We start from the raw sequence: 27218 nt of genomic DNA, 5'->3' as shown, positions 1-27218 counted from the left end.
AAAGTATGGGAATGGAAAAGCTCCATGAAAACAACAGCTCCTCTCCCAGTGCAGCACCAGGCTCCCCTCCAGAACAGCTCAGGGCCTGCTGACAGCCCAAAGTATTTTCTCCCCTTTATTTATAGGATAGTTTGTCTCTCTGGATGATTGTAATAACGAAAGGTTAAGCCTGTGTGATCACCAGAGGGTCACTGTGACAAAGAGTTAAACTTTGTGGCTCTGTCAGTCACTCCTAAAGGCTGAAGAGTTATGAGGACGTTGCTCTGGAAAAACGGCCAGCATGGAGCACTGAGATACCACCCAACAAGCCATAACGAGAAACAGCTTTTTAGTTTTAATTAAAAGCACAACAAAATGTTTTTTCATGTCTCATTCATTTGTTTGTTGTTGTTATAGAATCAAAACACAAGATTTTTCCTTTTAATGAGAAACAGAAGCTGTTTAACCCTCGCTCCTCCTTATTTATAGATATGTAAAAGCTTGGAAAAGTGGCTTTTGTAATGGCGCCAGCACAAAGCTCCACGTTTTATGCAATTCTGATTCACACAGTATTTGGTAAAAGCAGAAATGAAGTTACTGCCCTGAATATTTCAAGTCCCTGATCGGCTGATGAGTTGTTAACCACTGTTAACACTTGATGAACATGTTTACAGGTAGCCTGGCCAAACCCAGTAACTGGAACCATGTCAGACCTGTCACTTTTGCATTTTTTCTTCTGGAGAGATAAGCAGAACTAATGAATTAACCAGTCACAGAGGAGACAAGAAACAACTTCCAAAATGTTTGTCTGCAAAATAGACTGAAGCCACCTCAACCAAAGCAGCTTCAGTGGCTCCAGCTGCTTCAGAAAGTCCCAATGGACGAAAGGCAGAGACAAGACCATTGAGGAACTTGGATATGAGCTCCACCAAATCTGCCAGCACATCAAGCTCAAAGATGGACAGCACAGTGTGATTTAAATAACATTCCTGCTCCATTATACTGGGGAACAGGATGTTACCATCTGAACTATTCCTTCATTAATTAAGTCTGGACAGGAGAATTCTGTAGGTTGGTTTGGAGCAGATGTAGGACGAAACCTTGAAGGCACCCTGTGAATCTGCATGTGCAGCCTTCTACTCTGTATTTAATGAGTGACTTTTTATTTCTTCTTCTGGATCCTTCTCAAAACAGGTCAGAAAAAAAAAAGCGAAATGGCAGAGACTAAAGAAAAACATAAAAAAAAGAAAAAGAATTGGAAGAGGACATCCCTCACAGCATGCAGCCAGTGCTGTTCCCTGGGAGGGACAACCTTGCTTTGAAGAGCTGATTTTCCTCCTTCTTTTCCAGGAGACTCTGAAGCCAAAATGCAATGCTTGCAGGCCAGCTCTCTCACTGCACCAAACTCTCCAGTGCTGCAGAACTGCAGCTCAGGATGAGCCTGGCAGGACTGGGACTGGGTAAGCTTTAAGGTTATCTGGGAGGCAGAGCGGGGACAGGAGGGAACAGCGAGGAAATACATCAATTAAACACAAGGGTGACAGAGAATTCCATGTGCCAGTAGCATGATGAAACTGAGGAAAAACCACTTGAAATTAATGATTATTAATCTCCTATACCCACCCCAAGTGATTATTCCTGCAGGTATACAGTTAGAAATGCTTTATGTAGGACATATGCTGTTGATACTGTTTACTCAGCACCAAATAAAGTTCTCAAATGTTTCAAAACCCTATTTGTATTAGGAATACATAAATTCATGTCTGATTCAGGCATTCATCACCTGCATATTCTCCTGAATATTTCAATTTAATCTGGTTTGAATGCAGATCATTGATTTTCTGTTCCAACACTGCCTGTAAACACCACACTCTATTTTGCTCAAAGCACACTAAATAATCTCTGACTTCACTGTAAGTGTCCAGAAAAAATTTAGCACTATTCATCATCTGAAACTGTTTACAGACATGTTTGGACAATGAATGCAGAAGATCAGGACTAAAGATTATTTTTAGCTGTTATTGTCCAATTCTACTTCTCTTCATACAAACCATTAAAGAACAGGTTTGAATAGTCTCAGAAACCTTTATTAAAAACTCTACAGTCAGTTGCAAAGAGTCAGTTCAAAATAAATGCATCATTTAGCAGCTCGAATAGCTGAAATACCAACTTGCAATAGAGAGCAGCAGATAAGTATTTGCCTGAAGGGTTCAGACAGTTTAATTCTCTTTTATTACCAACAAAACAGAAAAGCAAGCTAGCTGAGAATTTTGCAGGAAAATATGCGCTTTTGCTTTGAAGGAGGGGATTGTTTTTAACCCTTGCACCTCCTTGCTCAGAGGGTGAGGGCAGCACCCAGTAGTTGTACCTGTGGGGGCCTGAATATATGTTGTATTGTAAGGTCTGTGTGGGTCTGAGTGGCTCCAAACGAGCTGCAGCTGCAGGGTCCTTGGTTGGGCAGCAGCTGTAGCTCGTGAAGGTAACTGAGATAAATAGGGGTGGGTCAAGAGCCCAGGAGGAGCCCCTGAGAAGACAGGAAGGACTGAGCTGCAGAGAATGGAGAAGAGCCCCAGCAGAGAGGCGAGAACAACACGGCAGCGAAGATTACAACAACTGGTGACCCCGACGTGATGAAGAACACACAACCAAACATTGAAAGAAGGTATGGAATCCCCCGGACAGCCGAGAGCTGTGGCAGCCTGAGAGCTGGGACTTTGGAATATCAGCCAGAGAGCTGGGACTATAGAAGATAGGACAGCTGAGAGCTGTGGCAGCCTGAGAGCTGGGACTTTGAAATATAATATGGCCTTTGAATTAAGGAGCTGTAGCAGCAGAAAGCTGTAAGAATATGGCCTTTAAGGAAAAGAGCCTTGGAACATCTAAGGACAGCCGAGAGCTGTGGCAGCCTGAGAGCTGGGACTGTATAGGGATATGTATATATTCTATGGTTGTATCTAAGACAGCCGAGAGCTGTGGCAGCCTGAGAGCTGGGACTGTATGTGTATTGTAATTGTATAATTGTTAAAAGAAAAGGGGGGAAATGTGGGGGCCTGAATATATGTTGTATTGTAAGACCTGTGTGGGTCTGAGTTGCTCCAAACGAGCTGCAGCTGCGGGGTCCTTAGTTGGGCAGCAGCTGTAGCTCGTGAAGGTAACTGAAATAAATAGGGGTGGGTGGAGAGCCCAGGAGGAGCCCCTGAGAAGACAGGAAGGAGTGTGCTGCAGAGAATGGAGAAGAGCCCCAGCAGAGAGGCGAGAACAACACGGCAGCGAAGATTACAACAGTACCTGCTCCTGGGCCTTGAGCTCGTTCTGCTGCAGCCTCCTCTGAGCATCATAAACCTGCCCGCGGTAATTCTCCACCTCGTCCTGCAGGGCCTGCAACAACAGCAAAGGAGGCAAAACAAATGTGAGAAACTTGGGATGGCAGCAAAACTTCCAGGTCACGTCTTCAACCAGCTGGGGAAGGACGTGGAGCACTGTGGGTCCAGCTGGACTCGGCGCTGAGGCACGACAGAGGCACTTTGGCCACTCAAAAAGTTACTCTGCACAGGTGGGACCACTGACAGAACAAGAGCAGCTACATCTCAAAAGTCTTATTATAGGCTACTCATCCTAAAATATATTATTTTTATATCTTCTTATAGACCATCCATCCTAAAAATGTAAGAAATACTCTCAAAGGTTGGAAGGCTAATGGAAATACTGCAACATTTGCATTTGCAAATGTCCCAGGTTTTTGTTGTCATCCTCTCTCTGCACAACCTGAGCTTCTTATGTGCAGTTTTGCAGTGTACCAAGAGTTTTTTTTCCCTTTAAGCCAGAATAATCCTCTCTATGGAAAACAATGTCTGGAATTTGGAGTGGAAATGTATTCCATATTACTGAAGTGGGATGCTGGCCGAGATGAGGGGCTCCCCTCCTGCCCTGTAGTCAAATCTAGCACATGATCTACAAATGAAATATAAATGGCAATAAATAAAAGGAATAATGTGATCGTGTCACTTCACCACAACTACCCAATCCTTATTTAGTTCAGAAGTAATCACTCCTAAACCAAGCTCATAAAATGCATGGACAAATTTACTTTGTCATGATTGTTCTCCTTATACATTTATTTTTATTCCAGCAGTCACTCAGAGCCTTGATCTTTTTTGTTACAGGCTTAACAAAGGAACAGCGTGCCCCAAGGAACTGATAGTCTGTGTTATTTCTAACAGATACACACCAAACAAACAATACCAAGTTTCAAAGATTTTTTTTGTTTGTTTTGAAAGTTTCCTCCTCATTGTTGGATGTTTGAATACACGCTTAACATTTACTCACACATTTACTAAAAGCTTAGCGATGTTGTCAGCTTGAATAAAGGCATTGTTAACTGCAAGTGCTGACTCCAAGCAAAGTGCACAATGTGGATGGGGGATTGACACCAGCACAGAGGCGGCTGTGGCTGCAGAAAGGGAATATTTTGAGTTATCTTTTGTATGGCAGGAAAGCGGGGCATTGATACCCACCAGAGAAGCAGCACGGGGCTGCAAATGCCACGGAAGGAGCCTCCAGTGATGCTTTTAGAGAAACTGAGCTGCACAGAGGCCTTCTGCAGAGCACCCTGGAATTACAGAATCACCGAGGCTGGAAAAGACCTCCCAGATCATCGAGTCCAGCCCCTGACCAACCCTACAATGGTTATTAATCCTATCACGAAATGCCACGTTCGCTGCTGTTTGAACACTTCAGGGATGGTGACTCCACCACTTCCCTGGGCAGCTCCAGATCTTGACCATCCTTTCAGTGAAGAAATTTCTTAATATCCAACCTAAACCTCCCTTGCTGCCCCTGCTTTTCCCTTGGGAGGAGAAACCAACAACCCCACGGACTGAGGGAGCTTTGCAGGACCTGCCATTTGGTTCATCTTTGCTTCCAGCAGCCCAGGGTACCTGGGCACAACTCAGGATCATTAAAAGTCCTCGTGGTGCAAAGATTTAACAGCAAAAATGCCTTGCTCTTTTCCACAGCACCGAAATCCTGCACTCTCCAATAATTTACAGGATAAAATTGCTATTGAGATAAGATAAGAGGACTACTTATGATAGATCTTGAAGGCTGTTTTGAAGTGATGCCAGGCATTAACTTTAAAGTCTTATAGCTGCAAGACTGTTACATGTTCTGATGCCAAAAATTGTAACCAGACCCAAGCATGAACTTCAAATCTGCCCAGGGACTTTTATGCTATCAGAGCTTCTGAGAAATGTTGAAATCCAGGCTTTGAATACATAACTCGTCTTCAATACTCAACAAGTCTTGCAGTACCAGCAATTTGCATTAATATAATGAAATATATGTGGGAATTATTTGTGAACTGTTGGCTTTTTGTTGAACTGTTGGCTTTTTGTTTGCTTTTTGTACATCTATCTTGTGAGGTAAAACAAACAAACATAAAAGCTAAAATGAGCAGTGCAGATATGCAATAAGGAGCAGGGTCATTCCACACCCCAGGCAGATCACCAAAAACCCAATTAATCAGACAAAAATCCTGCCATAACCCCAAAGTGTCCATTCATAACCTGCCCAGGATGACTCTCAGGAACATTCCTGGAGGACACTTTGGATAAACTACAAAGCATGACCCATCTTCTCCTGCTCTTTCAGGGTCAGCTTTTCCAGCCCAAATGGTGAAAAATAAGGAGGGAAGGAACCTCATCACACATCACTCATCCTCCCCTTGTGCTCCAGACAAAGTCTGACCCTTTCGCAGGACTTTGAAGCTGGCCAAGAGATAGCATTTAAGTGTTTAAATACACGTGAGTGCATAAATATGTGTTTGTGCCAGAAAACAGATTTTTACCACCCCCATTTTCAGGTCCTGAGTAAAAAATTGAATCTCAAACTGTTCCTGCACAGAACAGCAGCCCCGTGGTGGCAAAGAGAACTGGTGCCCTGCTCCTTTCTTTCTTCCCTTCTGTATTTTTACATCTCTTATTTACAATAAACTTCTTCTGCAGAGGTTAAAACGAGAGGTTCCTTTAAATCTGAGGGCTTGCAATGCATCTGAAAGTCATTTAATTTGGGAAATTCAGATAACACAGCCTTTGTTAGGTTCACCTACTCCAGATAGTGTTTGCCAGCACGGAGCACACATGTTTTATTTCATTAGGAAAGCAGAAAACATCTTAAATTTAAATTTAGAAAGAAGGTATTTTTACTATAGCATGTAAGTACAGCAAACTAACAGCTCTTCTAGTTATCCATTCACCATTTGTCCAAACCAGAATTTGCTGTTTGAACTCCCAGACTTTTCCAATCACATCATAACTGGCTGTTGGCAGGTTTTGTATTGGGATGGCAAAAAAACAACTCAGCTAATTCCTTGGATCAATCACAAATACCTTCACTGGACCCTTTTTGGACTATTCCTGTGCTGCATAAATTCCAGGAGTAATTAATGTTCGTTTGAGTACTCCAGATATTCTATCAGCACAATGGCAGAAAAAAAGTAAAACCAAAAGTTCAGCATTTGATCAAAGCTGTGCCAAAATTGAAAAGCAGCATCAAAATCTCATGGTTGCTGTAGATTCCTGCAGGTGATTAACTCTGAAAATTGCAATTAGAAGTTTGTTGCCCGTGATTTTAATTTTCTAGGAGGGATCATGAGAGATGTCATGAATAATTCACTTTTTTGAAGATCACACTGAAATTCTCTCTGTAGTCAAAACGCCTCACATGCAGTGGCCAGAGCCTGAGTGCTGATGGCAATTCCTGAAGCTCCCAGGACCTCAGATCTTTCTCTGAATCACACAGGGAAGCTTCTGCCATGTAGAACACTCTTCAAAAACAGCAGAGGATTTACCCCAGGTACACCCCAGAACGTCTCTTTTATAAAATTAAACAATGTTTTGTTTTGTTTTGTTTTGTTTAGAAACGCAGCTTTAATTCTGCTTCAAAGTGTCACATTTTGCCCAAAGAGCAGCAGAGCCTATGACTAAAAACTGCCAAGATGAAGAAAAAGGGATTAAAAACAAAAATCCAGGCCAATTTTTAAGCGTCAGAGGCACTTTTATCCCTGAACAGAAAACAAAACTTAACTTATTTAGTTAAATTTTTCCAGGTTCGGATGAATTCCCGTCCCTCAGCTGTGCTAAGCTGACTTGCATCACTCTTATAAAGACAATATTATTTTTTTTTTCAGTTAAACCGGCTTCCAAATGCCATGTAAACATGTTTGCTGTTGAATGTCTACACCATACCTGACCTTGGAAGTGCTTTGTGTTGGCCAGAGAACAAAGAAATCAAATGTTTTGCTTTCCAGCCCAGATATCCTACACTTTGAAAAGCTCTTAAAAATGTAAATGAGATAATAAGCTCCAATGCAACAATGTGGGTGAATTACAGCCGGAGAAAGGGAAAACTCATTTGATTTATTTCTAAAAATGGAAAGGATCCTAAAATAAAATCACATTGTTTGGGTCTCACGGAGCACTGGAAGGCAGGGGAAGGAGGGAAGGGAGAAGGGACGGCTTTGGGAAGGCAACGCTGGAATTTTCGGGCAGATTTTGGATTTTGGGACCTGGAGTTTGTGCACGAGCCCATCCCAGCCCTGGGAGCCAGAGATGGGCACGGAGAAAGGAACCTCTGAGCTGCATTTCTGGGTAGGCACCTTTTATTCCCCCCGTTATCCCACTGGGCATGGGTTACCTCCGGCAAAACGTTTAATGGAGTTTATTTCAGCCCCAAATTGAGGTTATTTCAGCCCCAAATTGAGGTTATTTCAGCCCAAAATAGAGTTTTTTTCAGCCCCAGATGGAATTTATTTCAGCCCAAAATGGCATTTATTTCTGACCTAAATGGCATTTATTTCAGCCCAGAATGGAGTTTATTTCAGCCCAAAATCTGGTCTATTTCTGACCCAAATGGAGTTTATTGTGATCCAAACTAATGTTACTTTAGCCCCAAACAGAGTTTATTTCAACCCCAAATGGAGTTTATTTCATTCCCAAAAGGAGTTTTTATTTCAGCCCCAAATGAAGTCTATTTCATCCCAAATCGAGTTTATTTCTGACCTAAATGGAATTTATTTTAGCCCAAAATGAAGTTTATTTCTGACCCAAATGAAGTTTATTTCAGCCCCAAAGAGAGTTTATTTCTGACCTAAATGGACTTTTTTTTCAGCCCCAAATGGAGTTTATTTCAGCCCAAATGAAATTTATTTTAGCCCCAAATGGAACTTATTTCAGCCCCAAATGGAGGTTATTTCAGCCCAAAACTGAGTTTATTTCAGCCCAAACTGGAGGTTATTTCAGCCCCAAAGAGAGTTTATTTCAGACCCAAATGGAGGTTATTTCAGCCCCAAATGGAATTTATTTCATCCCAAAATTGAGTTTATTTCTGACCCAAATGGAGTTTATTTCAGCCCAAAATGGAACTTATTTCAGCCCCAAAGAGAGTTTATTTCAGACCCAAATGGAGGTTATTTCAGCCCCAAATGGAGGTTATTTCAGCCAAAACTGAATTTATTTCAGCCCCAGATGGAATTTATTTCAGCCGAAATTGAGGTTATTTCAGCCCAATATGGAATTTATTTCAGCCCAAAATGGAATTTATTTCAGCCCAAAATTAAGCTTATTTCAGCCCCATATGGAGTCTAGTTCAGCCCCAAATGCAGTTTTTATTTCAAATGAAGTCTATTTCATCCCAAAATAGAGTTTATTTCTGACCTAAATGGAATTTATTTTAGCCCAAAATGAAGTTTATTTCAGCCCCAGGGGAGAGCACACGTGGGTTGCTGCCTGCAGAGCTGGGCTGTGGCTCAGCACAGTTGGGATGAGGATGAGCAGGATCACAGGAATTCTGTGGGATACCCAGGGGCAGAGTGAGGCTGGGAAAAAACGTGTTTTTTAAAAAAACCCAACTTGTCAAGCGCCGAGTTTTGACAAGGAGCCCTAAAGAGACAAAAAGGTGCAGTGCCAGCACTCCAAAATCCCCCGTCAAGGCAGGAATTAATTTTTGGTGTCAGGTACAGGGCTGGATCTAAATCCACTGAAAGCTGGAAAGAGTTTGAGGAACCCCAGGAACAAGCATGGAACAGGAATGTAGGAACGATTTGGTCTCCAATATATGAAACCTGATTTGATTTTCCTTTAACCACAGGGTATTTATCAAAAGTGTTGGATTACCTGAAAGAAAGTTCAGTTTCGAAGAATTGCATAAACAGAAACAATTACAATTCTTAATTTCTGTGTATTGATTACAACTGTGAGGAAACTATTTACAAATGTGATATGTTTTCTTTCTTTAACCTCAAATAATTTCCTATTTTTTGTGTTTTCCTGAGAGCAGACAAGACTTGTTTCCTGATCCCATCACATCATTGGGAATTTATGGATCACAACCATTTATCTGTCGGCTCTTAGGGTTGAATAAATAAGTGACACTTAAAAAAAAATTCCAAAAAATATTAAATATCAATGTATTTTCAATTTGAACCAGAAAACAGCAGAAAAGTTGCTGCTCATCCTGATCAAGTTATGCAAGATAATGTCAGTCTTTTTTTATTAGAAATATGAAATTTTTATTAGCAACTCTGCACATATGGATGTGCATCTGTATCAAGAAAAGCCCTGGAAATTTATGACCAGTGCAGAGTAAAGCTACCACTAAAGGTAGTGAGAGTTAGCACTTTTCATCTTCAAAGAATTTTTCAAATGTTACCAAATTAATATAATTAGTTAATGAAAGATGCAGTAATAAAAGCTACTCTAATTACCTACTGTAGTCTTAATTATCTCCTTACTAATGCCACAGAAGAAGGCTTCCACTTTACATCCTCAAAACATGTGCCAACAATAATTCTGAATACAGGCCTCTCTTCAAGTGCCTTCTAAATTCAATTTACATCCATTGATGTGTTTTCTCTCCTTGTTCATGAGAAGAAAATCTCTGGAACTTTGAGGAGAAAAAAGCCCCATGTGAATGCTAAAAAAAATTAAAGAGAATTTTCTTCCAGGAATACACATGGAGATGATTTAAAATTTTGTCATTAAAACATTTGATTTTCAAAATCTTTATCTCTCCATGAAGCCAGAATTATAGGCTGTCTGGGCAAAATTAGAGTCAAATATTTAGAGTCAAAAATTTAGAGTCAAATACAACTCTATCCAAAGGAAGCAGCCAAGAATCCCATCCAGATTTTTAAAAGCAATCATTAATTTTGCTAAAACATTTCATGGAGATAAATAGATTTATCTGGGTTCATGACTACTCCAAATAAATTGGGCAAATGTATCTGTGAAGAGCACTGATGCAATGCCATGAGTCTGAGCAAAACAAGGGGGTTCTAAAAGGGAAATAATTATATTTGAGCCAAATTGTTGGGGCATCCTCAGCACTTTTTGGGTTTTCACTGAGCTCCTGCCCATGACACTGCAAACAAAAATAAAAAATCTCTGTACTTGGAGTTTTCTCTTGGTTTTGGTGCAAAGCAAAGGAAATCTTCTGGTTTTAACCTAATACATATGTCTGCTGCTCACATATGGCAAAATTCCTTTCTGGTGGGAACTTTTTCGCCGTTGTTGCAACACACAATATATCCAGAAAGTCTCCTTTGATGTTGAACTATTGCTCCACCACTCATTATGCTACTGATTCAAAATGAAAGGCAAAATTTCTGCTGTTTCTGTTAAAACAATGGCTTTGTTTTTGCAAACAAGGTTTTCCACAACCTACAGGCAGGGGCCAACATTACTGCAAGAGAAAAGAAAATCTCTTATTTTACAGAGAAAACAGTCATGGTGTTTAATAACACGAATTATTTCTCTATCCTATAGGTACATTACAATTGCTGTTATGACTGTACAGAAAATTTAGGCTTTATTGCTCCTCAGGAACAGAAATGAAAATGCCTTGAGTGATATTTGACATCTCTCTTTCCTATTTTAGTTTCACTGACCTCCCAGCCTGTTACCATCAGTCCAATTCAGGATCTGGTCAGGCTGGGAGCAGCTTTGGATGGGTGGGGGAAAGGGGAAAACCTGCAAATTCTGCTCCTCACAGTGCCCTACCATGCACTGACAGCAAATCTGTCATGATTCCTCATGCCTAATATTTAATTTCAACCACTAAACACGATTTCATGAAGAGTGAACGTGAATTGCAACACAGAATGAAAATGCAAATTGGTAATACCTTTGTGAATGTGTCCCTACAAGAGCTGGCTGCCCATTTTCTGCTGCCACTATGGAAAAAAAATAAAAAAAAGAAAAAAAAAAAAAAAGGTTTCCTTGGTCAGGAATCAGATACAAGGTGTAATTTCCAAAGGCACAGAATTCAGCATGAATAACAGGAGCTCCCACATACACCAGGGCACAGTGGGAAGTTTGGCTCACTTTGCTGACGTTTCAAAATGGGAATGGAGAACTTGCAAAATTCTCCAAGCTGGGGGCTCTGCCCATCCCCACCAGTCAGGCAGCTCCTGCTGCACCAGGCTATGGTGAAAGAAAGAAAAGAAAGAAAAGAAAGAAAAAGGAAAGAAAGAAAAGAAAGAGAGAGAGAGAGAGAGAAAGAAAGAAAGAAAGAGAAAGAGAGAAAGAAAGAGAGAAAGAGAGAAAGAGAGAGAAAGAGAGAAAGAGAGAAAGAGAAAGAAAGAAAGAAAGAAAGAAAGAAAGAAAGAAAGAAAGAAAGAAAGAAAGAAAGAAAGAAAGAAAGAAAGAAGAAAGAAAGAAAGAAAAGGAAAGAAGGAAAGAAGGAAGGAAGGAAGGAAGGAAGGAAGGAAGGAAGGAAGGAAGGAAGGAAGGAAGGAAGGAAGGAAGGAAGGAAGGAAGTGGCGGAAGGAAGGAAGGAAGGAAGGAAGTGGCGGAAGGAAGGAAGGAAGGAAGGAAGGAAGTGGCGGAAGGAAGTGGCGGAAGGAAGTGGCGGAAGGAAGGAAGGAAGTGGCGGAAGGAAGTGGCGGAAGGAAGGAAGGAAGGAAGGAAGGAAGGAAGGAAGGAAGGAAGGAAGGAAGGAAGGAAGGAAAGAAAGAAAGAAAGAAAGAAAGAAAGAAAGAAAGAAAGAAAGAAAGAAAGAAAGAAAGAAAGAAAGAAAGAAAGAAAAGGAAAGAAGGAAAGAAGGAAGGAAGGAAGGAAGGAAGGAAGGAAGGAAGGAAGGAAGGAAGGAAGTGGCGGAAGGAAGGAAGGAAGGAAGGAAGTGGCGGAAGGAAGGAAGGAAGGAAGGAAGGAAGGAAGGAAGGAAGGAAGGAAGGAAGGAAGGAAGGAAAGAAAGAAAGAAAGAAAGAAAGAAAGAAAGAAAGAAAGAAAGAAAGAAAGAAAGAAAGAAAGAAAGAAAGAAAGAAAGAAAGAAAGAAAGAAAGAAAGAAAGAAAGAAAAAAGGGAATAATTTGACTCAAGGAACAGAATCAAGTCTCTCCAGCAGTAGGGGAAAAATTTAAAGTAGGTCATTTAACATAAAAGAAAAATACATGCAAACACTTTGCAGTGTGGCAGGCTCTAATATAAGCTATTTTCATTTTTGACAATTCACTGGCAGCACATTATAAAGTTGGGATCATCAGCATTAGCTCCTGAGCAGTCCCATAACACTTCCACATCAAACTTCATCTGGTGTCTTTTGGAGATCACCTGAGTACTGCAAGGATTCTCAATATGCTTATATCTTCCAGCTTTGCTCCTGTAAGGTTTTTGCTGAATGCTTTCAGCATTTTCTATACACACACAATTGAGCTGACCAAAGTTTTAAAATAATTTTCCTGCAAAAATTAGGTCTATTAGAAGGAATTCTTCCCTGTGAGGGTGGGAGGCCCTGGCACAGGGTAGCAGAGCAGTTCTGGCTGTCCCTGCATCCCTGGAATGTCCAAGGCCAGGCTGGACAGGGCTTGGAGCAGCCTGGGACAGTGGGAATGTCCCTGTCCATGCAGGGAGTGGGACGAGATTGGCCTTAAGGTCTCTTCCAACCCAAATCTTTTCAAGACCCCATAATTCTAAGATATATCCCTAAAATACCTTGATGGCACCAGCAGGGCTATTTGGAGACATAAAATTAGACAGGGGCTTAAGCATTTTGCTGAGTCAGGGCTTCGCTGCAGGACATTATAAACTCAATTCTTTTGAAAGGCAAAGGATGCCATAAGGTCCTGCAGAGATAACAGTTCAAAGAAAACAGCAGCATAAATTGTAAAGCCGGGCATTTTTTGTCAGGGGGAGCCAAGGAGGGAATTGTTTTTGCTTTGTTTTAGTGGCTCAGGTGACAGGAGGGAAAGGGAGGCAAGGTTCACAGGCTGTAATAAACTGGCTTTCATCTGCTTTTCTCAACGGGCCACAAAACCCAACAAGCACTCGCCATGTCCAAGCCCTGCTTTGTCTGTGACCAGGACGCTCTGGGGCTGCTGTGATGAAGGCAATCACAAGCCTGACAGCTGCAAGATTTACTGTAATATTTCCCTGGAGTGTTTTGCACTTTGCTTTCACACTCCTTCCCCTTTTTCTCAGCCTGCACGAGTGTCATGGTCAATGGTCAAGAGCAGAGCAGAGGCTGCCAAAAGGAGAAAAGCCCTGAACTGTCTCCCCCTCGCACTCGCCCAGGTTTAGGCAGAAGCACCAGTGGTGCACATTTACCAGATAAAATGAATCTTTTAAACCCAAAGATACCATGACATCTCAAGCATAAACTTATAAAGGAAAAGTTCAGAACTCCATTTTAAACCACTTATGAGAGGATTTACCAAGATTCTGCCTAATGTTCAGCTGACGCTTTGTCAAAAACATTTATCACGAAGCTTTTGAAGTTCCTTAGCTCCCCCCAAGTTATTAAAACTTGAACTGCAGAGTTTGTTATCAGCCTCAGAGCACACACAAAATACATCAGGTATTTTTTCAGTCAACCTTTCAGTCTGATTTGGAGACTATTATCCAAAATACAACGCTCCCCATCAGGTTCGTGTCTGACAGATAATGCTGAGCAGGCGGAACCGCTGCGCCCGATTGATCCGCGAGACAATTTTCATTTCCTAATTTGCTTTTTATTAAACACTTTGCAATCAAAGGCAACAGCGAGGAGTCTGCCATTCTCTGAGCAGGTTTCCTGTGAAGACCTGATGTCAGCTTCAAGGTTTTCAGGCAACTTTTTGAATTTTTGATGCTCTGTCGCAAGAACGTCTAAAACGTTGTGTCAACACCGCGCTACTGCAAAACTGCTATTGTGAACACAAATTAACCAGAAAAACACCTGGTTCTGCTGCTTGCTGTGCTCTTAACAACACTTCTGCAAAAAACAACCATCAGGGGTTGGGACAGAATTTCCTGCAGAAGGCCTGAGTGTGATAAAGCAGATTTATCAATCACTGGCTGAACGGGGCAATCTTCATTCCCAACCAGGTTTATCACCAAACTGCCACTTTAAGTGGGTGTTCAGATACTTCACACCTGGACCAGCCCAGAGGCTCCAGCAGACCCCTGGTGCTCTACAAATGTCTCTTTAAAATGCATTGCTCCTCAGAAATACACACAGACCTGGAAATATAAACATTTCTAACAAGCCTTACAAAACCTCTTATTTTGTTATGCTCTTTTAAAACAGAAATATGAAATATTTCTAATCAATAGGCCAATCTGATTCCCAGTAGGAATGAAAGAAAAGCTATTTATTTTGTGCAATCAAGCGCTCAGTATTGCTGCAATTCTCCCATTACATAAAATAACACACATTTTCTTGCACACAGGCACACACAAAGAAATCTAATAACACCTTTTTACCTTTCAAAGTAACCTTAATCAACAAAATTAACTTGCAAGGCAAACCACTGCTTTTTGAACTGAACAAGAGCGAGCTTGACTCAACACATGTGAGATGTGAGGGCAGCAAAGTAATATCTGCTAAAATTATGTCTGGAAGCCAAAAATGGGGCGATTCTTGACAGGGGAGGATGCACACTTGGAAATTTGGAAATTCTTTTATTCAAAGTCTTTAATGACCTCCAACCCAATTACATTTGCAACAAGACGTGACAATGCAGTTGCTCCTATTTAAAAGTATGAGTGAAAACGGAGTATTTTTGAAGGCTGGTTCTTCTTTTTTTACTTTTTAATCATGTTGAGATGAAGCTCATTTACTTAAAAAGAAAAAAATGAAACAGAACGTCCTCTGCAGCTGGTCAAACAGATTACGAAACTCTAATCTCAGTAGCCTGAGGAAAACCAAAACTGTTTTTCAAGTATCTATTTTATAGAGCATTAGCTTTATACTTTTTAAAAGAGGCATTAACATAACTGATCAGAACATCCCAGAATGTTTCTGATCTAGTTAATCATATGACGTTATGACAGAGATTCTTGCTGTCATAATGCCAATGTTTCTAAACATTTCTAAAATCCTTTAAGTTCTTTTTTTTTTTTTCCCCAAATTAGACATGGGGAAGAACTATTTCAGTTTCTTCAGAAGTTTTTTTGTTCATTTTAGAGCTCTACAAAAGTGGTGCAGGATATTTCAGATAGACACATGCACACATAGCAAGGAAAAATGTCAGGCTCCATGACCTATTTAAATATTTCTGATAGCTTCTTATACAAAATATTTTACTCTAATTCCTGCATAGTCCTCACCACTGTATTTCTTTAACTCTGTTGTATTCTTTACAGCTGAACTGGAATCATCGAGAAAAAAAAAAAATCAGAATTTGTCTAGTTTAAATTTATTGGGTTTGTTTCCCTTAAAAGCAATTATTTAAACACTGAAGCCCATGCTGAATTTTTTGGTGCTAACAGTTTCTCCAGTAGAGGTAAGAATAAGGTGAAATTTATACACAGGCAAGCTAGGAAGAGGATAAGAAGGGGGAAACACTCACCAAAGTTATTGCTGTGCCTCAGATACAATTTTAGTGGGGTGTCAGGAGCTCTTATCACAGTTGTGACAAAGCAGATTGATTTCCATTGAGAGCTTTTGGGCTTTGTTTGTTTGTTTGTTTTTGTGGGGTTTTTGATACGTCTGTTTCAGCCCAGTTTTGAGCAGGGACTCTGCTGTTTCAGTGTGAAGATCTTTCTGCTGTGGCAGAAAATGAAAATGCACAGGCAGAGAGGAGCTCAGTCCCACCCAGCACGGGTCCTGCTGAGTTTCTTGTGACTTTAAGGCATCCCCAAGATATTCCCCTGCTTTTGCTTCCCAGGGGCACCCACAGGGTCCTGACAGGGCAGCTGAGATATCCCCAAAAGGCACAAAAAGTTTTTAAAAATATATATGTAAATAGTTCCAAACATTCCATACAGACAACATTTTAAAAATGCAACAGGACTAAAAATAACAGAAAACAGATCAGGTTCTGAGCACCATGAGTTTCTCATTTGTGCAGCTCCACATTAACTTCTCTCATTTAAACTGCAGTTACTTCATGCATCCCAAAACCTTCCCCTTAGCACAACTGAGACAAAAACTGCAGGAAAAACAAGAAGAAATAAGGCACAATGGGAAAGATCTGAGAATTCCAGAACTGGTTAAGTTCATAAAGCTCAGTCTAGTTCAGGATCTGATAAAGAAGCACAAATGAGCCTGGGCTGTGCTGAGATGGAGAAGGGACATCAGCTCTTCACACCCACCACAAGGCTGAGCTGGAAACACAAATGAGTGCTCAGCAACACCAAACTTCATTGGCAAACACACATTTCCACACAATGGTTATGAACAGACACAAACACTGAGTAAAAGTGATGGGTTATTCTGGGAGCAGGAAGAAAACAATACACGAGGCAGGAGTCCCTCCTTGGAGCCCAGAGCATGGCTGTGGCCAGAGGTGTTTCCAGGCAGAAATTAAAATCCACTGATAATATCCAAATTGTTAAATAGTCTTCAGTAATTGCCGCTCTACCTTGCTGAATTACAAGTGCAAGACTGGAAAGGACATGAATGATATTGACAGTAGAAACAAAAGCAAGGGGAGTTTAAATACAGCACGTAAAGTTGTTTTCTGGAGCCAGAGTGTCAATACCCACCCTGCATTCTCCTCCCAGCTGCTTGGTTCAGTGCTGCAGGTGTTCCTGCAGGTACCTAACATTTGTCAGCCTGGATTTTTATTTATACAGTTCCATTCTGCCCCTGCCAGGCTTCTCAGTGAGCAAACAAACTCACTTTTCATGTTCAGTGCTCTTGTTTGTACTTTTACCCTTTCTTACATAACAAAGCTGGCAGGGAGCAGAGCAGGGAGAGCACCTGGGGCTCTGCTGTGGGTGCAGGGGTTGGGCACTCCTGGTGGGCATCACCCCTCCCTGAGTGAGCACATCCCCCTCTTGGGTCTCCTCCAGGTGAGATCTTGTGTGACCGTGCTCACAGGGGTCTGGGGATGAGGGAAGAGATGAGGATCTGACCCCGTGTTTCAGAAGGCTTGATTTATTATTTTATGATATATATTACATTAAAACTATACTAAAAGAATAAAAGAAAGGATTTCATCAGAAGGCTGGCTAAGAATAGAATAGAAAAGAATGATAACAAAAGTTTCTGTCTTGGACAGAGAGTCCGAGCCAGCTGACTGTGATTGGCCATTAATTAGAAACAACCACATGAGAGCAATCCCAGATGCACCTGTTGCATTCCACAGCAGCAGATAATCACTGCTCACATTTTGTTCCTGAGGCCTCTCAGCTTCTCAGGAGGAAAAATCCTAAAGAAAGGATTTTCCATAAAAGATGTCTGTGACAATCTTGCTGTGTAAAGGTGGGTGCAGGGTGGCAAGGGAATGGAAAAGCCAAGGAGGTCCCTGGTGCCACAGGTGGGAGCTCATGGCAGTCCCTGGGCACTCACATAAAATTTGGAAAGGAAAACATTACAGCACTTCAGGTTTAATGTATTTTCAACAGTTTTAGCTGAAAAGAGAGATAGCACAACCTTCCATTGGAATGAGAATGTTGTGCTGCTGGGACAGGGACTCTCAGGAGCCTGGATGGACTCAGTGATCTCAGAGGTTTTTTCCAATTTTAATAATTCTGTGAGTCTGGACCAGCCCCACTGCCCACCTGGCAAGGGCACAAATGATGTGTTTTCCTAAACCACAGGATATCTGCATGGAGTTTTAGTGCTGCCATGCCCTAACTAATCATTTCCTTAGAAAAGGGGCTGGTTTGTTTTCCCCTGATCTGGTTCTAGAAGAACTTGCATCCACTCCTTTTAGTATTACAAATGATCTGGTCTGTTTTCAGGACACGATGAGTGATGCTCTCCTTCCTCCCCACACCAGGCTTTGTTCCTTTGGGATGACCTGAACTGAGAGACAGCAAACCCCGGGGCAGAACTGAGCTGGGACTTCCTGGCAAATCTCAAGAGGGAAGCGAACAGGGCATTGCATGTTTTGTCTTCTATGGCCAACGTGGCCTGGTTTGAAATCCATGATCTCATGCCACGCTGGGCCAGGAAAATGGCATATCCAGGGCATGGGTTTCCAGCATAAAATACAAGTGAGGTGATCTGATGTGACTCTATTCACCTGCCAACAGCCCTGGCAGAAAAATAAACAGGTTCTGGGGATGAGCTGCTGCTGGAGGCAAAGCAGGAACCTTTAGAAGAGCTGCCCTGACCTGTGAGGAACTGGTGTTTCTGCTTTGAACTTCAGCACATCTTAATGAACTCTTCATAATTGGCAATCTGGGGTTTTCACTGATGATTTATTTTCTGGATGTGCCAAACACAGGAGACAAATTCAACATTGGAAATACAAATTTGGGTCTCACAGTTGGTTGTCCAGGCTGGTGAAGCAGTTCCAACACCACTGCAGGTCACTCTCTGAGTTGTATCAGGAATTAGATTTGTACATGAAGGTCCATCAGTGCTGAAGAATGTGGTTTCATAATTACTTAAACATGTTGATTTAATTGAAGTCGTTGACTTCAATGTGGTGAAGGCTTAAACAAAAAATAAGCAGAGAAAGTTTTAGTAACAGAAGAAGTTAAAAAGTAGTTGTGTCCTCCTCCTTACTCACAGTAGTAAGGTTTTTGTTGTGCTTGACTCATCCCTGCTTTACTGCTCTTCCATTCCTCTATTATCTGGCAGTTTTGAGGGAGATGCTGCCAAGAAATTCATTTAAAGTCCTAAATTTTATCCTGTAGGCAACCTATTTCAGTTTCCTGAAAATAAATTTCATACGCAGACCCCTGAAGAAGAAAACAGGTGAACTCTCTCTGCCCCATAAATCAGTCAGGCTTCCTGAAGAGGCCAAGGATACAAAACTAAAGATGCCTGCACAGAAACACTTGAGAAAAAGCTTCAGCCTTGAGTTCACAGTCTTCTCCATAAGCCTCAAGCCCTCTGTCTTCCTCATTCATATTTTCAAGGGTGAACCAATAAATATTTACTGCCTCAGATCCTGTTCATCAGTGAATCAAGACTTGATGGTGCAAGAATCAGTGACAATGAACTGCTCCCAGGAAAGGCACCCCACTCTCCAGTGCAGGATGGAGGAAGGACATGAAATGCATATCCACATGCAACAGGCTCAAAGAATAAAGTGTATTTTTATCTAGTTTTCCATCTTATTACACACACATGTGCTGTATGAACACACAGAGGCAAGTTCCTTGGGCTGGAAGGCAACGAGGTGAACACACAGAAAATATTCACTGTAGAAATTTTAGTGGGAAAAGCAGCAGAGCACAACACACAGAATAGACTTTCCCCTGCTTCTGGACTCCAGAGCTATTTTGGCTGCCAAGAGTACACAAAATTTCCACTGAAGGGCAAATCAAACCAATTTCCCTGAGGATGGAGGCATCAGAAAACTCGCTGAGGTTATTCCATCCGTGCCTACGCATTCTCCAAGCGGATGAGCAGCTCCGCTTTGAATCCATGTCAAACCACAAGGACTGGCTGATAATAACACTCAATTAACATGATCTCGTCCCTCTAGAAAAAGCTGGCAAACAGCTCCACCTCACCTTTGCTGGCTGGGCACAATGGGGTGATTGATGCTGGGAGGAAATGGGATAGGTCTGCAGCGAGGAGCCGACGGGTCAGGTTTGGTGACAGTGTTTGTAGGTTTAACCTCTTACCCAAACCTCTGAGATGAAAAAGCCACTTCTGCTGAGCACACAACTGTGAGAAAGCCAGAGCCAGAGCTGGCAAACACCGAGCTGGGCTAATTAGACAGGTGTTTTGAAAAACCCCAAACTTTACACTTTTATTTGGAGCTTTTGATGTCGTAGCTGGTGCTGTTTCACACACTGGGGCTCCAGAGAAAGGCAGGAGCTGCTCCCCTGCTCGGCTCTGGGGGTGAGTTTGCCATCTGATCTGCTGAACACACAGATAAAAGTCACCGCAGACTTTTCTCCCTTTTCAAGTGCAGCACTGTAACTTGGAAAGTTCTTTTATTCTCCACTCTGCTGACGCAAGAAAGTGGCAGGAATATGGCAGCTCTGGCTGCTTTCCTTTCGTAGCTCTTTGTAAGTAATCTTTTAATGCTAACAAAACAATAGGTATTTTCATTTTGGATGGAAAAAAACATTCCAGTAATAGAAAATTAAGGCAATACCTTTCAAAAAGTCTAAGAGTGCTACTGACCACTTGATTCTTCTCCTACCCTGCCTTTAAATATTGGTAAATAGTTACCAGGCACAGGTATCAGATTCTCCAGGTTTCTCTTGTTACACTTAAGAAAGGCCCAACTATTATGAAAATAGTGAAGTTTAACAAAGATATTTCTATTTCCCTGTGATGTGCCATTCAAAAGTGTTAGCCAGTCGTTTTTTAAAAAACACTCTTGATATTTGATCTTCTTGAGTTTCAGTTACATATAAAGCTGGAGAGCCAGCAGAAAATTCTAAGTGGAATCTGAAGATTTCTTAAGTCAACACTCATTTTGGCAGGAGCATTTTAATGCACAAAGCTGAAATCCTCAGTGACTCTCTCCTGCTGATATCCTTGGAGCAGCCAGCACCACGATTAGCACAAAATCAAAAGCAACATGCAGCTCTGCAAAAAAAAAAAAAGATGTGGACACAAATGCTGGAATTGGATGCACAATGGCATCAACCAGGGCACCCTGGTGCTGCTCCAGCTCCTCCTGGGATGAGCCAGGCTCTAAGAGAGATCTCTCAGGGAAAAGAGATGCTGACAACAAAGCAGGTCTGTGGGATCTCAGGATTTGAGTCCCGGGATGCAGGGCCCCCGAGACCACCCTTGGGGGGCCCGGGAGTCCTGGAATGTTGCCAGAAGTGTCTGGTAGCTGGACTTTAACCCTACACAGGAGACGACAAGGATGAGGGCTTCACAGGGAGAATGGTGAAGGGATTAGTTAATTAGAGAGTGAGACACAGGGTTTAGGATTTATGTACAGGGGGGTTTAGAGGAGTAAGATGGAGGAATTGGGGTGTGTCCTGTCCTCCTTCTTCTTCCTCCTCTCCTCCATCTTCTTTGGCCACGGTGGCACCTTTGGATTGGTTGTTGCTGAGAGTACACCGAGTTATGAGAGTGGATGGTATTGGGGAAAAATGATAAATATTGTACACGTCACAATGGGTATAAAGATAGGTGGCTGCCCCGGAGGGCAGAGACAGTGTGCCCATGGCTGACTGCTGAGCGGATCTTTGTTAGACTGAAAGAACATCTTTTAGATAAACAATTAATAAACATAAAACCAGAAAGAAGAACTGAAGCCTCTTCTCGCCCTTCGACACGTGGGCTGCCCCAAGGCCACCCCCGGGCCTCCCAGGCCCCTCAAACAGCCGAGATAAAACGGACACAGGTCCACATCCCCAAAGCCCTGCTTGCCAAACCCTGTGACTCCCCTGGCTGTGCCAGGCTCTGGAAGCCCTGAGAGCGGAGCTGGAGGTGTCTGTGGCCCGTGCAAGGCTGGCTTTGCAGGCTCTGCTCTCCTCAGCACCCTTTGCTGCTGGAAGCCGCGGCTCACACAGATTCTGTTGCACCTCCACGGCTGGAGGAGCCCTGCAGCCAGGGCTGCTCCAGGAGCAGGGAAGGAGGCTGCGTTCCAGGAACTCACTGGAACTGGAACAAAGCACAGCCCTTGGAAAGCCCGCACAGCCCTGTGCACACACTGCTTCACAGATGCCCCGGCTTTGGACGGCATTAGACGCTTGTTTTTATCTTTATAATTTTTTTCCTCCCCCTCTCTCCAGTAAAGTCGCAGACCTTGGAGCACAGGCTCTTCCTCCTGGGCATTCTGCCTCCTAACTCCTGGGTATCTCCCCAGCTCTGTCTTTTTTAAGCACCACTTTCTCCTCCACAGAAAAGTCTTTCTGCTCTTTGGAGAGAAAAACGCCTTTGAAATGCAGCAGTAAACTCTGAGCATCACAGCAGCCTTAAAAAAGCTGATTTCCATTTTCTCATAACACATTCTAAACCTCGTCTGTCCTTCTCTACAAACTGTGTGGGCTTATATCAGTATTACTTAACACTTACTAATAAGAATGTTTTGTCTGCACCTTTTTAATTACCCAGGACCCCTCTCAGTGTTATTACTCCTGTTTTGTCAATTAAAAGCAGTGAATTTTATGGCTGGGTTTGAATTTTTTCCCTGTTTTTCCAGGGCAAAATTAGTCCACATTAGACAGTTTAGCTGTATATGACTTTATATTTTATTCTGAATTAATAGAATCTTTAACTCCATAATCTGGAGACAGGTGCCATCCCTTCAATTAAAAGCAGTGAATTTTATGGCTGGTTTTGATTTTTTTCCCTATTTTTCCAGTGCAATATTAGTCTAGTCCACATTATTAAAAGCAAGACAGTTTAGCTGTATATGATTTTATATTTTATTCTGAATTTATAGAATCTTTATAATCTGGAGACAAGCGGCCTCCCTTCTGGGGCTAACAAGGAATAAAAAGGACTTCATGCAGCAAAATGCCTTCTGGAGAGAAAATAAAACGTTGAGGACAACAATGATAATGTAGGAAAAAGTAAAAATACCAACTTTTAAACCTGTCAGATAAATCTGGACTGCAGTTCAGAGGGAAAGGCAGACACCAGCTCTAGTCTTTTATAAAACTTGTAAGTCTGATTTTGCTGTTGGCCATGGTAAGTTCTTCAATGTGTTGAGACATGAAAAGTCAAGAAAAATGCCAGAGTGCAAAGTTTGCTGCAGGAAAAAAAAAGATGACTCAATTCTTTGCCTCACAAAGCATGTCAAAGATATTATAAAGTACTTACAGATGCTCAGCCACTCGGATTGCCTGGCTGGCCAAACATCTGAAACCCTGTAATTTTGAAGAGAAGGTACTATGCTTCAGACAATGAAATAATTTCTGTGGCAGCAGAAAAAGAGAGATGGTTTTGGAAGGAAGAGGTTTTAAAAGCAGAATTTCAGTTGTGATCAATAACTACCTAAGCTTAACAGGAAAGTCAGCCCGTTTTAATTATCATTTATAAGGAATGTGTCAATACAGGCTTTTAAAGATAACCAGGTAATGGAATCAAGAGACAGAGCTGAAAACCTCAGGGCTAAACCTCTAACAGACAGAATTTGGGTGAAACTACAATTTACATCAGCAAAGGCGGTGAGAAACAGGTGCCTCAGGGTTTGGGCCCCATGAAACAGAGAAAGCAAAGCCATGAAAGACCTGCAGATTTAATTTACCTATTCTTTTGGAAGATGTGACTTCCTCTGCTGATCAAACAGAATATAGGAAGTTATGAGCAAGATAAAATCATTTGCCTGGTAAATTTTAAGGTCTGCTTTCCAATGCTAAAGCACCAGCGCTGGTGCCTTGTAATTCCCTGCTAATAAAAGACACTGCAGAGTTATGAGTGTTATTACAGGCTAGAGTCAGTGACAAAGAAATAAAGATCCATGAAAAAAGCATTTTATGTATTTAACATCAAGATGGTCCCTTGCAAGTCTTTCTTTCACCATGCCAAATGGTTGAGCATGGCTCTGTTTGGGCACAAAGGCAATTAGAGGGATTAGGATGTGACATCTGCAGGTGAGTGACAGTGTCTGCCACCATCAGCAGTGGGACGTTCTCACCACGTGTCCTACAAGGCATGAGCCAGAGCCAACACTGAAATGCTGACCTCCTTCTACAGGCAATGCTGGCTAAAAAAAGAAACAAAAAAACCAAAAAAAAACCCAAAATAAACCCCAAAAACTCCAAAAAACCAACAAATCCAACCCAACAATAAACAAAACAAAACCAGAAAAAAACAAAAAAACCCCAGCAACAAACAACCAAAAAAAACCACCCTTCATCCAAACCAAAACAACAACAACAAAAAAAACCAAATATACAACCAAAAAAAAAAAAAACAAAAAAACCATACAACCAAAAAAACCCCCTTCATCCAAACCAAAACAACAAAAACCCCCAAAAACCAAACAACCAAAGAAACCCCCTTCATCCAAGTTAAAACAGAAAATGCAAGAAAATATCTTTAAAATGTTATCCATAATGTGGGTCTGGTGACACAATTTATCCTGAGCTAGTCGTTGTTGTAGCAGTTAATTCTGCCCCCTCAGTGTATCCCGGGGAATAAAGGAAGTGAACACTCCCTTCCAAAATGTCCTTCACACAATCTGTGCCTTCACCCTAAGTTTTAGATGTTCATTTAGAGTTTACACTAAACTTTCAGGGTTTTTTCCCCTAATTAATGTCCTCTGTGCTGTCACACAGGATCACAGCCTCCTGAACCACCACTCATTCCAGCCCTAATTTCCACCTTTGCCACAAACCCTGGGTGAAGCCAAGGCTCTGCCCCCTCTCTCCCTTTCAAAACCAAAAATTCTTCTTCTCCAGATCAGGGCAGCTTAGGTTGGGTGCTCTCAGATGCCTCTCCTCCCTTAATAAGCACTAATTAAGGGCATTTAAACCACTTATATTTACCTTTGCTTGGGATTTTTAAACCAATAAACTAGAATTATTTATTTATTACCAACTCCAGAGTGCAAAGCTGGTGTTCCAAAAGGTGTTTTAAGGACAAAAAACGAAATACCTCTGCAGGGCTGCAGTCACTCCAATGTTCCCAGAGACCTAATGTGCTTTTCTTTTTAATAAAGAATATTATTTGTAGTTACCAGTGGAATTTTCTAATAAACATGGCTGACGATGAAATAGAACTACAAGCAAAATTAGCTTGTGCATCAAGTTTTTAAAAATATAGGTTTTTGATAGAGGAATTTGGTAATTTTTACAGTTGCATGGAGGAAATTCACTGTGTTGATAAAACTCTCAGTTCTTTCCAGAGGAAAAGATCCTTTGGCTCCAAGATACAGCAGCATTTAACAAATATAGATGTCAGGAATACTCAATGCCCACAAAGGCCCAGACAACTTAAACCCCAAAATTTTTCCCTTTGTTCTGCTATGGTTATAAAACACTTTGACTTTTTTTCCCTCCTCTCAACATTTTTAAACATAACAAAGAAAAACAACTGTTTCAAAAGTTTTCACATGAAGGGGAACATTATTATAGGCCATTCTTTCCTAGAAATCTTTTAAGTCTTATTTATTAGCAGAATTAATCTGATCATAAGCTGGCTAACATACAAGGTGTTGAAATGTGTCATCTTCCAACCATGCTTTGCTAATGAAATCTGGGTGTTAATTCAGGGATTTAGCAGAATCCTAGAATCTGTAACAGGAATCAAACAACAATTGTGGTTCATCTGGCAGAAAAAGCAGCATTTTCCCCCTTTTCTGTTGTGGGTTTGTCACTGTATGCTCTCCATCATCCATTTCTTTCCAGAATCTACTTTTTGATGTGGAGTCCCCGCTTGGCCATCAACTTCAGCATTAAAATGCTCTGAACATGTTTTGCAGCTCCAATCCCAGGAAATGTTTTGTACTTCCAATCCCAGGATCCAAAAGGATTTCATAAAAAACTGAACAACTAAGCCTAAACAGCCAAGGCTGGGATTTCATAAATAACCTCAAGGTATCTTTATGATGCCACCAAGTTCTTGTTCTGCCCAGAACAGGAAAAGCAGCAGAGGAGTTTGGTAAATGCTCTGACTGTTGGAATTATCGAGCTCCAGGCTGCTGTGGGTGGATCGCTATGAAGATGTAAGAAACATAATGCCAAAAATTTAAAATAAAATTAAAAAAAAAATTTAAAAATTGGGTTCCTGATCTCTGTGCTGAGCACAGCTGGGCACAGCTCAGTGACCAGGTGAGCTCTGCCCTTTGTCCCCCCTCCCCCAGCCCAGTGTCCTTCTGTAGCCATGATATTTTATGACAAATCTTTTCTTTAAGATTTTTTCTCTTGAGAAGCTGAGAAGCCTCAGGAACAAAAGGCAAACAATGATTATCTGCTGCTGTAGAATGCAACAAGTAGATATGTGATTGGTCTCATGTGGTTGTTTCTAATTAATGGCCAATCACAGTGAGCTGGCTCGGACTCTTTGTCCAACAAGTTTTTGCTACCACCCTGAGCCACAAGAGGAGAATGTGAGAGCCACAGGTTTATCCTGATTTTATGAGTGGTGACAAGTCCAACCTGCCCTTAGGCCAGACCTAACACAGAGCACCAAGGCCTTCAAGCATTTGTCTCAAACTGCCCCAAACTGAGGCCACCTGAAGGCAAAAAGTCTTGTTCAAATCGGGTTTTTTGGCTGTCAAAAGAAACAGGAGGTTCTTAACAGATCCATTATTATATATCCAATATATCCATTATATTGCACCCATTATTATATATCCAATATATCCAATATATCCATTATATTGGATCCATTATTATATATTCAATATATCCAATATATCCATTACATTGGATCCATTATTATATATCCAATATATCCAATATATCCATTATATTGCATCCATTATTATATATCCAATATATCCAACTGATACATTGATCCAATAGATCATATTGGTATATATCTAATAGGTCCATTATTATATACCCAATATATCCAATATATCCATTACATTGGATCCATTATTATATATCCAATATATCCAATATATCCATTATATTGCACCCATTATTATATATCCAATATATCCAACTGATATATTGATCCAATAGATCACACTGATCTATTGATACATATATCCAATAGATCCATTATTATATATCCAATATATCCATTATATTGGATCCATTATTATATATCCAATATATCCAATTGATATATTGATCCAATAGACCATATTGATATGTATCTAATAGATCCATTATTATATATCCAGTATATCCAATATATCCATTATATTGCACCCATTATTATATATCCAATATATCCAACTGATATATTGATCCAATAGATCACACTGATCTATTCATATATATATCCAATAGATCCATTATTAAATATCCAATATATCTATT

The 27218-nt window shown here is 41.2% G+C and overlaps 1 protein-coding gene across 4 annotated transcripts in view; it reads right to left on the bottom strand.

Moving 5' to 3' along the window:
- Positions 1-27218, bottom strand: part of CEP112 (centrosomal protein 112) — a 199014-nt gene that overhangs the window by 44562 nt on the left and 127234 nt on the right. For all 4 annotated transcript variants that reach the window (XM_074555133.1, XM_074555132.1, XM_014272662.3 and 1 more), the window contains exon 24: positions 3268-3357. In XM_074555133.1, coding sequence (XP_074411234.1) covers positions 3268-3357 — 90 coding nt within the window. The remainder of the gene's footprint in view (positions 1-3267; positions 3358-27218) is intronic.

This window comes from Zonotrichia albicollis, chromosome 19 (assembly GCF_047830755.1).
Source record: "Zonotrichia albicollis isolate bZonAlb1 chromosome 19, bZonAlb1.hap1, whole genome shotgun sequence".
NCBI lineage: Eukaryota > Metazoa > Chordata > Aves > Passeriformes > Passerellidae > Zonotrichia > Zonotrichia albicollis.
Note: the sequence above shows the minus strand (reverse complement) of the source record. Positions and strands in the feature narration are given on the sequence as shown.